General features: G+C 41.5%; 1 protein-coding gene across 2 annotated transcripts in view; it reads right to left on the minus strand.

The window, feature by feature from the left end:
- The window catches only part of fnbp4 (formin binding protein 4), a 35,298-nt gene that overhangs the window by 15,438 nt on the left and 2,238 nt on the right, over positions 1 to 17,622 (minus strand). The window contains exons 2-8 of one of the 2 annotated variants that reach the window (XM_055649853.1): positions 10,829 to 10,921; positions 9,190 to 9,320; positions 8,561 to 8,780; positions 3,357 to 3,501; positions 936 to 1,044; positions 601 to 756; positions 337 to 516 (exon numbers count right to left, since the gene is read on the minus strand). In XM_055649853.1, the coding sequence (XP_055505828.1) occupies positions 337 to 516; positions 601 to 756; positions 936 to 1,044; positions 3,357 to 3,501; positions 8,561 to 8,780; positions 9,190 to 9,320; positions 10,829 to 10,921 (1,034 nt within the window). Of the gene's footprint in view, positions 1 to 336; positions 517 to 597; positions 757 to 935; positions 1,045 to 3,356; positions 3,502 to 8,560; positions 8,781 to 9,189; positions 9,321 to 10,828; positions 10,922 to 17,622 lie in introns of both variants that reach the window. The other variant, XM_055649852.1, reaches the window with a different exon arrangement.

Genomic DNA, 17,622 nt, shown 5'->3' on the forward strand with positions numbered 1-17,622 from the left:
TTGGGAGGGAAAATCTATCAGGCATGATTGAATGACAGAGCGTCTCTTTAAACAAGATTTCATACCTGACTATACTTTGTGATAACCGCACAGAATGGATGTATCACTATCTGAATGCTTGTAAATTTCTAAACTGTATTTACAGGAGAGCAGAATGAGGCCATTCGGTCCGTCAAGTTGACAGGCCGAATGGTCTCATTCTGCTCTCCTGTAAATACAGTTTAGAAATTTACAAGCATTCAGATAGTGATACATCAATTCTGTGCGGTTATCACAAAGTATAGTCAGGTATGAAATCTTGTTTAAAGAGACGCTGTCTCCTGGGTGCAATCTAACCTTTTTTCTCTCCAGCACCAGTTCCAGCTCTCGTGTATACTCCTCCTCCTCCTCTTTTTCCACCCCCTCCTCCTCATCCTCCACACTCTCCTGGGAGGGGTCCAAGGTCTGCTGATCCTCCGGAGGGGCTTCTTCGGCGTGCACAGTGTCCCCACCAGCATCCTTCTCCTCCTCCACCACCTCCTCCTCCTCCATGACTTCCTCCTCCTCCACCACCTCCTCCACCTCCTTCTCTTCCTCCTTTTCTTCCTCCTTCTCCACCACCACCTCTTCTGGTTCTTCCTGGCAAATCAATTTCTTCCGCCACTTTTCCTCTGCTTTCTTCACTTCCTCAGGGATGAGCGGAGCCAGCAAGGATGCAGCAACACCTGATCGCTCCTCCTTATCAACAGTCAGTGCAAATACACTTTCGTTAACTTCCTTTGGAAGCAGGAAAGAGCAGATTAGAGGGACAATACTCACAGGTGCCAGCATGGGCACAAATCAGAATTTATGTACACATCACTGGCCCAATTGAAACAAATGTAGGCTTCCACACAATAATTTTATTTTTCTTCCCCTTTGGGAAAGCAATAGATATCATCCTAATTCACCCCTACCTTCTTCTTCAGGTTTCTGACATCAGGCTTTGTCAGTGTTTGGTCATGGTGATAGACACCCATGTGTTGATAACTGCTCTCCACTTCACTAGCAGACAGGACCACGGAACTGAAAGACAACACAAAGTAACATGTGTTTCTCCCCGAGCTGTTCAATGGTCCCTAAAGAACATTTTCAAAATTTAATGGCTCTTCCATCAATTTTTAAAAGCTTAGTAATCAACCTTGCCACCACCCTCCCCAGAATGGATTGCTAAAAGGTTTTTTGAAGGCCGTATTGATTCCAACATATCATACAGGGCTCAGAACTTTATCCTGCGAGTTACATAAAGCTCTTGTTAGACTGCAACTAGAGTGTCGTACCTCAGGAAGGAAGTAATTAGAGTAATGCAGATTCAGCAGAATTACATCAGAGCAAAAAGTGTCTAATGAATAAAACTAACTGCAGGACTGGCTCCGTTTTCCATGAATGAGGATGATTAGGGTGCAAACTAATTGAGTAAAACATCCAAGAGCAAATTAAAAGTTATTTTCTCCAATAAAGGGTTCCGGAGCTGTGGCGGCGGCAGCAGCAACCACCTGCGGAGTTTGAACTGTCGCCTCGGCGCAGAGGGAGAACTAAGAGGGAAGAGACAGAGACTTTAAGATTTTGCCTTCCACCACAGTGAGGAGGCGTTTGGTGAACTCACTGTGGTGGATGTTAAATTTGTGTTGATTGTGTGTTTTTGTCATTTTTTTATTATTAGTATGACTGCAGGGAAACAAAATTTCGTTCAGACCGAAAGGTCTGAATGACAATAAACAAATCTAATCTAATCTTAAAAAAAAAAAACCCTAATTCTAAATGCCTCTGTGGGAAACAGCATCCATACATCGTTTAGCATGATTTACTTTTCAGAGATCATCCAATTTTCTCAAGCCACATTCTGTTTTGCCCCATTCTACTCTAATCACTTCTCCGAAGACATGGTCATCAATCAAATGAACCCCGAGACAAGTGACTGTAGATATTGGAATCTTAAGCAAAACTAAAAACAAGATGCCGGAGGAACACCTGTATTTTGGATTAGGACCCTTATTCGGACTGATGGGGTGAAGGAAGTTGGTCGATGCAAGGGTTTACGGTACTTGCCAACTCTTGTCTTCACCCCAACCAGCTATCTCCCCTCTACTCCAGTCTGATGGGTACCAATCAGAAAAATGTCTATTTCTCTCTGCAGACGCTGCATGACCCACGGAATTCCTCCAGTCTGTTTCCTAATCAAGTGAACCTTCCGCGTCCCTCGCAAAGACAATATCCTTTGTCGAAACCAAAACTAAACAGTACTCCAGGTGCGGTCTCACCAATGCATCATTTAGTTGCAGGCAGACTTCCTTGCAACAACATTGCAAACATCCCACTTTTGGTTGGAGAGTTGATCATGAATCTAATTCTTGCCTGGTGATTACAAAATTAGAAACTGCTGCAGAATGATATTACACTGTAATACTTAGCCTAAAACCTTTGCGTGGCACGTTAGAATGCCAATCCATTACCTTTTGCACGCCCTCAACAGTAAACGAATACAGGAACAGACACTAGTAGGTCTAAGATCACCACTTGCACTAGCCAGCATCGAATCACTGGTCGTATCACCCCTGCTCGTGTGTATCGAGGTGTCGCACCGCCTGGCGAAACAGCCCTTCACACTATTGCTAGGAGTGGAAAATTGCAGACTGTTTTTTGGTTAGAAATTATGTAAAATGAACATTTTTTTTCACTGATTGCTGGCATCAATAGCTGATCCAAGGAGACGTCTGGCCAAGATCCCCCAATCCTCTTGCATACTTGATTCTTTCCGACCTTTAGTTTCACTGCCCTCAAATTGGGCCTCTGGGTTTGCCATTGCTGCGTCTTCTTCATTAACAATGTTTAACTTTCTCTCATGGAAGATACAAACGAATGTGAACAACCGTCAAGTGTGCATTTCCACGTATCCCAACATAAGAAAAACACCTCATGCTGACAGAGGGCACACACGTTAAAATCATGCCAAGCACTCAATTATGGCATCACCTCAGACTTACAGGGGCTTGGGAGGAGAGCCAAGGGGAGACTAAACATTCTCTGAACTCTGAGTTAACATGCATAATTTTTTTGGAGTCTGCCTTGCCCTCCAGCGACAAGCCAGAACTGGGTTGACTCAATTGATCGAAATACTGGTGTACAACATGGTGCGGCCCACCTTGACAGAGCAGGGTTGGCGAGTTAAGGGCATTTTATAGTATGTGCCATATTTTCAACTGGATTTTAAATTAAAAAAATAAAAATAAAACAAACATCAGGTTACATCAGTTAATAACAATTATAGATGGCAGCAGAAAGTGCGCTAGACATCTGCTTTATGAGTGAACATTGACCCGTTGTGGTTGAGTACCCACCTGGCCTGGTAATGGAGTCCTTGAAGCTGAGTGGCCAGGTACTGAGGTAGTTCCCACATCACTTCATTGGTTTGTATGTTCCAGTAATAGTAACAGCCTGTATTCTCATCCCACACCTCTTGCCAGTCACCCATCTCCACATTAACTGTAGCAATAAGAGAAAAGAACATCTTTTGTATCTACTAAATTTACATCTAGTCCAAAGTTCACCCTCTCTCAGCACACTCCGGTGGTTGAGCCAAAGTTGTAGAATCCACAAAGTGTCTACCGTCATCATGAATTTTGTAGTATCCATTCATAAACTGTGAACCTGATCTGTACCTTCCTCACATCTTGTGAATGTTTACACATTTGTCCATTTTAAATATCAGGTATCATGGTCAAAGCCATCAACTTTTGCCGTAACTCCCAAGTTCTCTTGTTTGCCTCAATGACTTGAGCCATCCAGCACTACGATGTTTATCTTTTATGTATTTGGGAACTGCAGCATATACAAATTCCTATCTGGTACAAAAACACAAAATCACATTAGCTATGGTGAACAAAAGTTAAGAATTGTATTAGATTCAAATAAGAAAGATATAAAGATATTATAAAGGGCAGCAAGCCTCGGGATTGGGAGTAAAACTTCAAAATTCAGAAATAAAACAAACCAAAAGATTATGAGAGCAAAAGTAGAGCAAGAAAATAAACTTGAGAGGAACACAAATGAAAAATGTGAAAGGCTCGACAAGTATGCAAAAAGAAAATAGATTACAAAAGACAAATGGGAGAATTTATTTTGGGGAAAATAGCAGAATAATTGAAGGTTTTGAATCTATCTGCATGGAGCTCAGAAATAACCCCAGCAATGCCAAGAAACTAAGTTGAGGGGGGAGAAATTAAAGGAAATTAGTACGAGTTAAAAGAAAAATACTGGATAAATTAATGGGACTGAAAACAGATAAATTTAGCCCCAGATAATTCACATCACAGTGAACTAAAAGTAACCATGGAAATAGTAGACGAATGTGTAAATTTTCCAAAATTTCAATGGATTATATAACTTTCTGCAGATTGCAAGGGAGCAAACCCTATTATTTAATAAACGAGAGAGAAAACAGGGAGCTACAGACAAACTATATTTGCCTAACATCACTGGTTAGGAATAAAGGATACGATGGCAGGATAGTTAGAAAATGCCATTGATTAAACACAGACAGCATGGATTTAAGAAGGGGACATATCTACTGCGTTTTTTTGAGGAAGTAACAGGTAAATTAGGCAAGAGAAAACTGAAGATTAGTGTACTTGGATTTCAGAAGAGTACACAAAATTGAAGTACATGGAATGGGGTGGGGGTGGGTAACATATTGGCAGTGTTTGAAAACGGGTCAACAGAAAACAGTAGGAATAAAGGACCTTAATCGATGACAGGTGAAGACTGGGAAGTGGTGCAGTGATAGCTGGACCTCAGATATTCACAATACATACATTAGTTAATTTAGTGTTTGGGTTTACCAAGAAACTGGGTGAGAGTGAGCTCCGGGGAGGATGAAGCAGGTTCAAGGCATCAAAGCTGGATTGGGAAGCAGGAAAATACATGGCAGTCGAATTAGGTGGTTAAATATGAAGGTACCACTTTCATGGGTCAGATAAAAGGCAGTATTACAGTGACCTCCATAATGTTTGGGCTAAAGACCCATCATTTATTTATTTGCCTCTGTACCCCACAATTTGAGATTTGTAATAGAAAAAAAAGGGGGTGGGGGGAAAATCGCATATGCTTAGTGCATATTGTCAGATTTTATTAAAGGGTTTTTTTATTACATTTTGGTTTCACCATGTAGAAATTACAGCTGAGTTTATACATAGTTCTCCCAATTTCAGGGCAACATAATGTTTGGGACATATGGCTTCACAGGTGTTTGTAATTGCTCAGGTGATTTTAAATGCCTCCTTAATACAGGCATAAGAGAGCTCTCAGCACCTAGTCTTTCCTGCAGTCTTTCCATCACTTTGGAAATTTTTTATTGCTGTTTATCAACAAGAAGACCAAAGTTGTGTCAATGAAAGTCAAAGAAGCCATTGTGAGACTGAGAAACAAGAATAAAATTGTTAGAGACATCAGCCAAACCTTAGGCTTACCAACATCAACTGTTTGGAACATCATTAAGGAGAAAGAGCACTGGTGAGCTTACTAATCGCAAAGGGACTGGCAGGCCAAGGAAGACCTGCACAGTTGATGTCAAAAGAATTATCCGATCTGAACCCAATTGAGTATGCTGTAGAATGAACTGCCGGCCAATGAGTTTTGAGGCATTTGTTTGAACTTGAGCAGATAGGATGTGTCTATCCACTTCAGAATTCATTATGCTCTGCCATCAGCAGTTGTATCATCAATGAAGATATGTGAGCCAGTACCTGAAGAGAAAACTGAAGGGGACTAGCCCCCAAAACAAGCATAAGCCAAAGCTGGCTGCAATACCAGCCTGGCAGAGCATCACCAGAAGACACTCAGCAACTGCCGTTTCCAATCCCATCAACTCTGGGCATCTCCCCATCAAATACATCTACATCCAAGAAGCCTTACATGCCCTTCAATAACTTTGTTTCCAGGCCCCAATTGCCTTGTTTTTACTGTGGATATCCAGTCCCTTTAACACCTCCATCCCCCACCAGGAAGGTCTCAAAGCCCACTGGTTCTTCCTTCAACAGAAATCCAATCAATTTCCCTCTACTAACATTCTTCTCTGCCTGGCAGGACTTGTCCTCGTCTTTAACTACTTTTCCTTTGACTGCCCGCACTTTCTCCAACTTGAATGTGTAGCCATGGACATTTGCATGGGCCCCAGCTATGTCTGCCTTTTTGTTGGCTACATTGAACAGTCCACGTCGCAATCGTACACTGGAACTATCCCCCGACACTTTCTCCGCAATATTGATGACTTCAACAGGGTCGCCTCCTGCGCCCCTGCAGAACTCGTTAATTTCATTAACTTTACCACTAACTGCCACCCTGCCCTGAAATTCACTTGGGCCACCCTGACACCTCTCTCTCCCCTTTCTTGATCACTATCTCCATCACGGGAAAGACTATCAACTGATTCTAGTTTCACAATTTACATAATTCAATACTTTTATCTCACACCTTCTATCTTTTCATTTCTGGTCTTTGTCCACCCATCACAAAACCCTCCTCACCTTATTTCACCCTTCTACCATCTTATTTTCTTGATCTTGGCCCTTCAATGTTGTTTTTCTCAAATCTCCTTGCAACCACTTCCATTCCAAGGAAATGCAACCATACAATTTTTCTTCATTGCTACAATTTCCCAGTTCCTGGCATCATTCTCTTACTCTCTCAATTGCATCTTCTCCAGTGCAATCACATTTTTCTTGTAATATGGCAACCAGAACTGTATCCAGGACTAAAACTGTGGCTTAACTAATGTAGTTGAGATCTAATGTACACTCCCAAAATACTATATCCTTTACTTTGGCTAATTGACTTTGTAGCCATTGACTATCGATAGATCGTTCCTAACACTCAAACATTCCAACATCCTTCTGTTCCTCCACACCACCAATAACAGCTGTTCACTGCCCTTGTCTTGTTGTATTTCCCCAAGTGCATAACTTCATATTTCTCCTGATGGTTTTGTCCAACTAACTGAACCATTTATATCTGCAGCTCTCTTAAATGTACAAAGAATGCAAATGCTGGAAAAGTAAATTCAACAGGCAAAGTTGTCACAGGGCGTTATGATATTGCGATTATAATAGATTCCAGGTTTTAAACTGGGCAGGAAGGAAAAGAAAATGGCTGGCAATAGTGTGGCAAATATTTGATACCAAATATATATTGCAATTCAAAAACATAGTATACAGGAGGATTTGGAGAAGGATAGAAATACAAAGAATGAGTTTGAAAAATGGTTGGGAAGTCATTTAAAATGTACTTCAAATAATCCACAAAGTAAAGAGACAATTATATGAACAGGTGGCACGCCAAAAATAAATTCTGAGAAAATACCTGAAATACCGAGTGAATGTATTACATCCATCATCAGAACAGAATAGCATTAATATTTAGAAGATGGGTGCTAAAAATGCTAGCATCACTCAGTCACCTGAACTGGATGTGGCATCTTAGATAGAGGGTAAATAGTGTTAAAAATACCAAAGGGTCTTATCAAAACATTACTATCATCTTAGCATATGGGACTGATATCAAACCACTAGCAGACTGCAGAATTTATGAAAACTGGGAGGGGATAAACTTTGGGATTACAGGCTACTAAGTGTTACAATAACCGTGGGAAGAGTATGTAGACAAGGTAGAGACAAGGATAAAGTTCAGTCTCTTACGAAAGCCTGGGCTAATAAAAGGCAAACTGGCTTTATTAACGTTTAAGCAAGATTATCATTGTGATGACAAGAACTAAGCAGTAAACGGGTGTTATAGACCAAGCGAGTTGGAAAATGCAACTACAGCATTGAGGAAACAGCAGCAAAAGTTTGTACTTTAGGTCTGTGGAAACATTAACAGTTTTGATTAGCGGGCCAGGGGAAGGAGGAGAAATAGGAGCACCAGACTTCAGAATCTCAGTGGTAATAATGATCATGTGCAAAAAGCAAACTGCTGGAGGAATTGAATTGGTTTGGCAGCATCTGTGAAGGGAAATGGATGGACATTTCAGGCCAGGACACTTCTTCAATATTTTCATTTCCGCCCACAGATACTGCCTGGCCTGCAAAGTTTTTCCAGTTTGAATTTTGCTCATGATTCCAGTATCTGCAATCTTGCGTGGCTCCATCATAATAATATCCCCCTGGCATTTTTTTATTTTTTTTTTAAACAAAGGCAAATGAGATAGAGGGTGTACGGAAGGCAACATTGCTCTCCTTTCATAAAATTTATGGGGGAGAACATTTCTTTTCAAAAATGTATAGATAGGAGCATTGACTTTGGAGACCCAACTTCAGGGGCATGGGGAAAAATTGGATGGTGGGATGAAAAGAATTAGGTAACGCTTTTAAAGAGCCGACAGTCACAGTGGGCCAAATGGTTCATGGCTTGTTGTATAAAATTATGTGTAAAATTCTATGAAAACACATAGCTACAGCCAGCATCCTATGCAGTGACAACATCAATTATCTAATAGGTTCTGTATACAACAAAATGTTACATTTTGACTGTATAATATTAAGCTAACATGTACCTCCAGCCAATGAATATTGTGTATCATAGTGCCACTCAGCTGTCATGTTATCGCTCACCACCAGAGCATTCATTTCACTGTCAATGTGGTTGTTTGCAGCTTTTTGAGCATTCGGCACAAGTTTGGGTTCTGGCCGAGGTGGTGTGGGTGTTGGGGCTGGTGCCTTAGTGGAAGAGGCCGACTCAGAAACAGGCATAGGAGCTGTAATTGCATCAATCTCCTGTAGGTAAAATACATTACATGTAGTTAGTGCATTCTTCAAAGTATAATTTCACAAATTCTTCAGTCCGTACACAGCGCAAGATAATCCAACAGGAAGGGAAAAGAAAGAACAAGACGTTGTATGCATTTTGATGTTCTAGACAGACTGGAGTCATGGGCAGCATGGAAAGAACATGGGTGGGAGAATGGAAAAACTGTGGAAGGGGAGTAGGGTTGGGTTGAAGAGGGCATAGTGAAGCATTCAAATTACTGAGTGGTGATGGAGAGAAGGAGAAAACAATGCTGCAGTGGAGAGTCTGGGAGAACAAATTAAAAGGATAACTGTGGATCATAAATGGGGGAAGAGAAAGCAAAAGAAATGGAATGACTGGTAGTGTTAAACAAGCCCAATATCAATTGATCCTCACCGCCATGAAATTTGCCAATGTGCTGTCGATGTCTGCAGGCTTAGTGGGCCGGGGCACTGGCTCCTGGGGCTCAGCATCAGGATTATCCTCATCGTCACTGTCCGTGTAAGCACCCAGCAAGCCCAGTCCACCTGAAATAGAGCAATTCACCAAAACAAATTAAAAATTAATGTACTCATGCCCATTCATCACAAGCCCCTTCTTGGAAACACTGCAACACCATCACATTAATCTCAGTGTTGGGAGGGGTGGTAGATTTTATAGGTGATGGACAGTAAATTGACGGAATGTGAATTTGTCCAAAGCCACAAGTAGTGAGAGTTATCCATCTAATCCAAGTGAGACATAGTGAAGCAGTTTCTAAATAAAGGTTAGGAAGAGTGAAAGAGTATGGACATTTATGACATAATTGTTTACTTTCTGTAACAGCTCAGTTGCTTTTGTGGTTTATGTCATAAATATCCAGTTCATTATTGACCTTAAACTCAGAGACCAGAATACAAAAATAAATAATAGGCTTTAATTGAGCTATATCTCACCCAGAATTTTCCTTTCAATATTATATACATGATCCCAAGGATATTTTTTGCCTCATATTTACAGTGCAGATGCACCAGCATGCTACTGGAGTGTTAAATTACAATAGATTGCCGTATCTTACATTTATTTGTTATTATCACATGTAGAGGACAGTGAAAAGATTTTGTTTGCACGCCATCTAATCAAATCAGGAAATACTATCTTGGCTTGTGTTCCAATTCTCTACTACGTATTCTGCATAATCTAATCTCTCTACTGTTGGTTTTTAACTGATTTGGCATTCGTTAAATTCGCTCCCCAAATAGAGATTGCTTCACTTCTCGGAATAATCTTTTGATTTCCTGTTCAGATAGTTCAGAATCATGCTGTTGATTGGTGTCCTGGCCATTGCATTACAGCATTAGAGATGGCTTGCAAATATAAGTTGTTATACAAAAAGACACAAAGTAACTTAACAGTTCAGGCAGCATCACTGGACAGGCAGGTGGTTGAAACAAAAGACAGATAAGAACAGAGGTGCGAGGCAGGTTTGACGAGTTGTGGATTGTGAAGCCAGAGGTTGGAAAGTAGCAGTGGGCTGGGGGAAGAAATAGGTGGGACTCTGGTGGGACACAGAAGGGGAGTGGGGTGGTCAGTTAGAGGTTACCTAAAATTGGAGAAAGCAATGTTCATACCAATGGTTTGTCAGCTATTTGCATGGACAAAAAACCTTGCACATGTCGGCCTATTATATGTCTTGTTTTGTCCTGCCTCTCCCCTTTTCCAGCTTTCTTCTCTCCCCCCCCCCCCCTCCCCCACACACAATCAGTCTGAAGCGTCTCGACCGAAACATCGCTTGTCCATGTTCTCTAGGGATGCTGCCTGAATTGCTGGTTATTTCAGCCTTTTGGCTCCTTTTGTGTATTAGCCAGCATCTGCAGTTGTCTAAATACAATTTGTTGCAGTATTCCTATGAGTATGCGAGTGAGTGGAGGGTGATCTGATCCAAGTGCTTAAAATAATTTAGTATCGAAGGCAGAGAGTTGAGTCCAGGATAAGGAATCGCCATCTTACAAACACCAAGCTGAACCTTTTAGGAATTAGACCATGATGCAGTTACCTGTGGTCCGGACTGCAGTATCTTTTGTTGTCCCATTATTTGCATTGCTTGAACTTGAATTAACAAATTGATCCGACCCATCTTCTTGCTCATCTGCAAAGAAGAGATCAGTTTGAATGTTGTAACATGGCTCGATGATCAAAACAAACCTGTGCCGCCACACAATTAGACTGCCACCTGTCAGAGTGTTGTTATACCTCCATCCACTCCCATGAAGACGCAATGGGCTGGTGCGAGGGTGGTGGAAATAAATTCCCTGGGCAAACAAAGATGAAGTACAGCATATATGGGTTGATCACAATTGTAACTGGCATGTGAAAATGTATACAAAGGGTGATGGATGTGCATAGCCAATGAAGAATCAATCCAGAGAAACAATAAGTATCAGAGTGCCACATTTATTATAATGTGCAGGAAGGAACTGCAGATTCGGGTTTAAACCGAAGTGTCAGAGTGATACAGCCTGGAAACAGGCCCTTCGACCCAACGTGCCCACACCAGCCAGGTTAGACACGAATTGCTGGAGTAACTTAGCAGGCCAGGCAGCATCTATGGAGAGAAGGAATGGGTCGAGACCCTTCTTCAGAGTGATGTCAAGGGAGAGGGAGATACATAGATAAGGAAGTGTAAGGTGTGAAAATAGGCCAAAGGGAATAGAGATCAAGGAAAATGGAGAATTGATGATTGTTAGCTAAAGCAGAGATAAAATGTAGTCGGAGACAGTAAGACTGGTCGGAGAACTGGGATGGGAGGGAGGGAGAGAGGGAAAGCAAGGGTTGCTGAAGTTAGAGAAGCTAATGTTCATACTGCTGGGGTCTAAGCTGCCCAAGCGAAATACGAGGTGCTGTTCTTCCAATTTGCGCTGGGCCACACTCTGACAATGGAGGGGCCCAGGTCAGAAAGGTCAGTGTGGGAATGGGAGGGGGAGTTCAAGTGTTTAGCAATCGGATATCAGGTATGTTTAGGCGGACTGAGCGGAGGTGTTCGGCAAAACGATTGGCGAGTCTGCGCTTATTATAATCATGTGGTATTCAAAATATTTCATGCCCATTTACAATGGGATGTCAACCAAAATATGAGGTTTGCAAAAGTACTCAAATATGGACCAGAGACAAACACCAGCAAAGAAACTGTCTGAAACTAATAATTGGGAATGCATAACTTCAATTGTCAGTCCCACCAGGGAATTCCTTCATGCCTGTTGTCTTGCAGTGCATCAGTTAGGTGATGTACCCTTACATTATAATAGAGAGTAGATTGCATTAATTTATCCTAAGGCCAAATTCACTATATATTCCCACCTTTCCTGTGAACTTGCCAGGGGTCCAACCTTGGTGCTATTCTCATACAATGAACCCAACTCGAGTCACGTTCTTTTTTAAAATGGTTGGGGGTTGGTTATAAACAGCTTGAAACAAAGCTCAGGTAGAGATTTATCCAATTCTCATGGAGCAAACTACAGGACGAACAGCAAATGTACTCACCATCGAGCAGATTTTTCAGAGGAGAAACTGCTTCCCATGACAGATGAGCAGAGATCAAGGATATAAAATGATCATCAAACGTGATGGGCAAATTTAAGATGAATACAAAGAAGGCCTGGCACAAGCCATCTGAAAGGGTGACCGAAGGAGATTCCAAATACATTTTCCAAAGACAAGAACAGGAAGGGGGCTAACCAGCAAAGGGAAAAACTAGTATGTATAATTATAGAATAAATATATTTTCAAGCTATAAAGGTATAATGGGTAGGAGGTTTGGTGCTATAAAATCCCAAATTTTATCTTGAGCTATTATTCAATGATATCACAATGAAAGGCTCATCTAATATATTGATTTATATGATGGAACAGCAGCGGAGAACACCTACAAAAAAAAATTAACATTGAGTAACAGGAATAATTTAAAAAAATTGCGTCAAAATAGATCTGACAAAGCTTTTTAAGAGTGGCGAGGGAATTATAGAGAAGGTAGAGCGAATTTTAGAATGCAAGTCCAAGACGGTGATTAAAATTAAAATGTACACAGGCGGAATTGAAAGAGTACAAGGGTTTTATTGGACTGGACCTCAAGAAGTACCATTTAAAGGGCGATGCCTTTGTTCTTGCACTTTTATGTTTCTTTCTTTCCTATCAAGTCATTATAATTTCTTAGGTACACTTCATTTCTCACTGTATCAATGTCTTGATCTTGTCCATTCACATATTTTATCCATAGTTTTAGGCAGAATCTTGGCATATTCATTGCTCAATTTCCCAACTAGATTTGCATCATTGGCAAACCAAGAACACACAAAAGTCCTGGCGGTGCTATTAGCCTTGAGCACACTGTCTCAGTTGAGATGATGGGTGGATCAGCAGGGCAATCCACTGAACCTCTTCCATCCACTGCTACACTTCTCCCTCCCAGGTTCCACTGACAGTGAAGATTCTCATAGCCTCTACTTCAACAGAGATTCTCATCTGCCAGTTTTTGGCACTCTAAACCACTGAATGGTTGGAGAGATGGGTGAGATGCCACAAAGTGTTAGGTCTCAGACCTGGTCTGGTATGGTGGTGAGGGGAAAATTACATTAACTCAAATCTTAGTCTAGACACGATCAAGATGATGAATGTAGTCTTAGCATTCATTCAGAGGGAAAAACGTCATACGACTGATAGAAAAATGAATCTTTTGCTAGAGTGCAGTAAAAGAAACCCATATAGTTGGTGGCAGCTCTGTTCATTGCAGCTATCAAAGACCTAAATGAATGTATAATTATAGAATAAATATATTTTTAAGCTATAAAGGTATAATGGGTAGGTTTGGTGCTATAAAATCCCAAATTTTATCTTGAGCTATTATTCAATGATATCACTTTGCTTCACCACAGTAACACCATCTGCACTTGTGAAGCAAATAATTGAATTCCTTTCTGACCAATTCATTGGTTATTTAGACTGTATACTTGTAGCTTCAGTCTGCACACAGTGCCATGTTATAAATATATGATCTTTTAGTGAATGTATACATTTATATTCATTATGATTTATACTTTGTATAAAGAAACAATAACAACTTTCAGATGGCTATATAGTGTAATAATTCTCAATGTAAGTATCGTGTAAGAGAGGGAGAAAAACTATCCAACAGATCTACACAATAGCATTGATAGCATTAATGTAAATTTTAAGTAATAATATTGCAAAAAATGTAATGACATTAATGATTTTATACACAAAAAGGCTCTGTGTATTTCTCCATCATTTCTTGCATGTCTATCAATGGCATTGTTTTGGTGGTACTACTTGATTTCAGTAGGGGACTATTTGACAGATTTTTATGTAACACCAAGCATTGCCAGCTGATCTGTGCAGAATCAAAAGCCACAGAAAAAACAACACTTTGTCTGTCATGTCACATGACCAAAGGATCACTCAACAAAAAGGATTCCCTGAACCTCTGTTTAAGAAGGAACTGCAGATGCTGGAAAAATTGAAGGTAGATAAAAATGCTGGAGAAACTCAGCGGATGAGGCAGCATCTATGGAGCGAAGGAATAGATGATGTTTCGGGTCGTGACCCTTCTTCAGTCTGAATAAGGGTCTCGACCCGAAACGTCACCTATTCCTTCGCTCCATAGATGCCGCCTCACCCGCTGAGTTTCTCCAGCATGTTTATCTACCCTGAACCTCTGTATTATTCCGCAAGAAAATTGAGTCATTAATATTGAAATATTGTTTGTATTTTTCATACTAAATTGACTATTATTCAGCAATTAATAATGCTAATGTTAGCAAGTAATTAACTTTTAAAATGTGAAATAAAAGACTCGATACAGCTTCTGTACATTCAAAATGTTGACAAATAATCATGAATCAGTATACAACTATGATTAAAAATTAAATGTAGTTGCACATGACTGGCTTTTGGTAAGTCTTGTATCAACTTTGTTTATTACAGAGCAAATAGCTGAATATCACAAGACACAGTTTATAAGAACTGCATTTAAATTGCAGTATCTAATGGACTGATTCAAAATATTTTCCATAATGAAAATATAAAATATAATTAATACAAATTGCTGTTTAATGCTTGGATTAATTCAGGCTGGAAATACAGATCATTTGTGTCAACTATAGTCAGGCTAATTTGAAAAAGCAGCTGGGGCATGGGATGTCTTTGCTGCTAACATCAGCAAAGCTTGAGGGTCAGTCTCGGGACTGTTGTCGAGGTACACAAGGGTTTATCAAGCACTCTGGCTGAAACTAAAGGGCCTGTCCCACTTACGTGTCCTTGGCACGCAAATTACGCGGCCTCGGTGTCGCGTTGAGGCGCACGGGCATCGTGTGGCCGCGCAGGGCCAGTCCCACTGAGAAGCGCGGAGAGGTATGGAGTTGTGCACGACATCGCGCAGGGCTCCGAAATTTTGTTGCGAACGAAATCTTCGAGCGCCACCGGCCTGTCGCGTAACTGACGGCCAAAGTGGGACAGGCCCAAGACCCTGGCGCGACGCAATGTCTCACCTCCAACAGCAGCAGAAGCAGGCAAACGATCACTGAGCTCGGCCTGTGGTTCACGGCCGTTGTGGATCCGGATCCGCCCCCACTCCTACTCTCAGAGCGGGGCCAAGATGATTGAAGATAGACACAAAATGCTGGAGTAACTCAGTGGGACCGGCAGCATCTCTGGAGAAAAACAATGGGTGACGTTTCGGGTCAAAACCCTTCTTTCAGACTGAAGAAGTCTCGACACGAAACGTCACCCATTGCTTCTCTCCAGAGATGCTGCCGGTCACGCTGACTTACTCCGGCATTTTGTGTCCATCTACAAATGACGTCACAAGCTCCAGGTGGCTGTGCGGGTGCATGAAGTTGCGCGCGACCTTCGCGCCTCAACGTGACCACGTGGTCGTGTAACTAGCGTGCCAAGGACACGCAAGTGAGATAGGGGCTTAAGAAACACTTGGGTTGAATCTTCCAGCCCAGTGGCTTTTCTTCCAACCCATTGTTATACATTGTAAATAACTGAGGAACTTTGGGGTGCAGTAGCAAGAGCTTGCCAACGTGAAATTCCATTTGCTAACCAATCCTCTTGCTATATTAACACATCACACAGCAACGTCAATAAAGCATGCGCAAGAACATGATATAGGGGTAAACGACAAAATCACAAGCTTCTTCCGTCATTCAATACAACGGAGGCAGATATAAGCTTTGACCGCGACTTCAAAAAAGAGCACCCCGTCTTGAATATACAAAGACTCAGGTTCATGGCTCCCTCGGGTAAATAATTCTATTTACAAAATCCTCTCTAGTCTGAGTTTTAGGCAGTCAATCATTTTATCCTATGCTCCAAATTCGATTGCTCTACAGCGCTGAGCACCCACCCTTTCATGACACAAGGCATAGGAGCAAAATTAGGCCGTTCAGTCCACCAAGTCTACGCGATCATTCAATCACGGCTGATCTATTCCCTCTCTCCCCCCCCCCCCCCCCCCCCCCCCCCCCACAATCCCATTGTCCTGCCTTTGACATGATCACTAATCAAGAAACTATCACTCTTTGCTTTAGAAATACCCAATGTATTGGCCTCCACAGCCATCTGTGGCATTGAATCCCACAAATAAACAATTTTCTGGCTAAATAAATTCTTCCTCATCTCCATTCTGAAGGCACATCCCTTTATTCTGAGGCTGTCCCTTCTGGATCTAGATGCTCCCATTACTGAAAACATATTTTCCACATGTCCACTCATTCTAGGCTTCTCATTATCTGGTAGGTTTCAATGAGGTCCTCCATCATCCTTCTAAACTCCAGTGAGAACAGGTCCAGAAACTTTAAACACTCTTCATAACTTAACCCTATCATCCATGGGATCATTCTCATAAACCTCCTTTGCTCCCTTTCCAAAGTCCCTGATAAAACCTCAGCATTACATTACATCCTTGCTTTTATATTCTAGTCCCCTCTAAATTAAAGCTAGCATTGCATTTGCCTTCCTTACTGCCAACACAACATGCAAATTAACCTTTTCAGAATCACGCGCCAGCACTCCCAAGTCCCATTACACCCGATTACTTAATCAGTTTGCCACTGAGAATATCATCCACACCTTAATTCCTTCTATGAAAGTGCATGACTGTACACTTAGCTATGCTGTATTCCATTTGTCACTTTTCCCTCTCTCCCAACCTACCAACTCTTCCTGCAACCTCCCTACAGGAAGAGTTGGTAGATTGGGAAAAGTTGGCCTTCACGTTGGCTTCCTCAATACTACGTGTCTCCACCCATCTTTGTATGATCAGCAAACGTGGCCACAAAGCAAACAATTCTTATGACTGTCTTATGAAGAAAGACTGGATAGACTTGGTTTATACTCTCTAGAATTTAGGAGATTGAGAGGGGATCTTATAGAAACTTACAAAATTCTAGAGGGGTTGGACAGGCTAGATGCAGGAAGATTGCTCCCGATGTTGGGGAAGTCCAGGACAAGGGGTCACAGCTTAAGGATAAGGGGGAAATCCTTTAAAACCGAGATGAGAAGAACTTTTTTTCACACAGAGTGGTGAATCTCTGGAACTCTCTGCCGCAGAGGGTAGTCGAGGCCAGTTCATTGGCTATATTTAAGAGGGAGTTAGATATGGCCCTTGTGGCTAAGGGGATCAGAGGGTATGAAGAGAAGGCAGGTACGGGATACTGAGTTGGATGATCAGCCATGATCATATTGAATGGCGGTGCAGGCTCAAAGGGCCGAATGGCCTACTCCTGCACCTAATTTCTATGTTTCTAATTCTCTTATCCACATCATTAACAA

Source organism: Leucoraja erinacea, chromosome 18 (genome assembly GCF_028641065.1).
Source record: "Leucoraja erinacea ecotype New England chromosome 18, Leri_hhj_1, whole genome shotgun sequence".
In the NCBI taxonomy this organism is placed as follows: Eukaryota; Metazoa; Chordata; class Chondrichthyes; order Rajiformes; family Rajidae; genus Leucoraja; species Leucoraja erinaceus.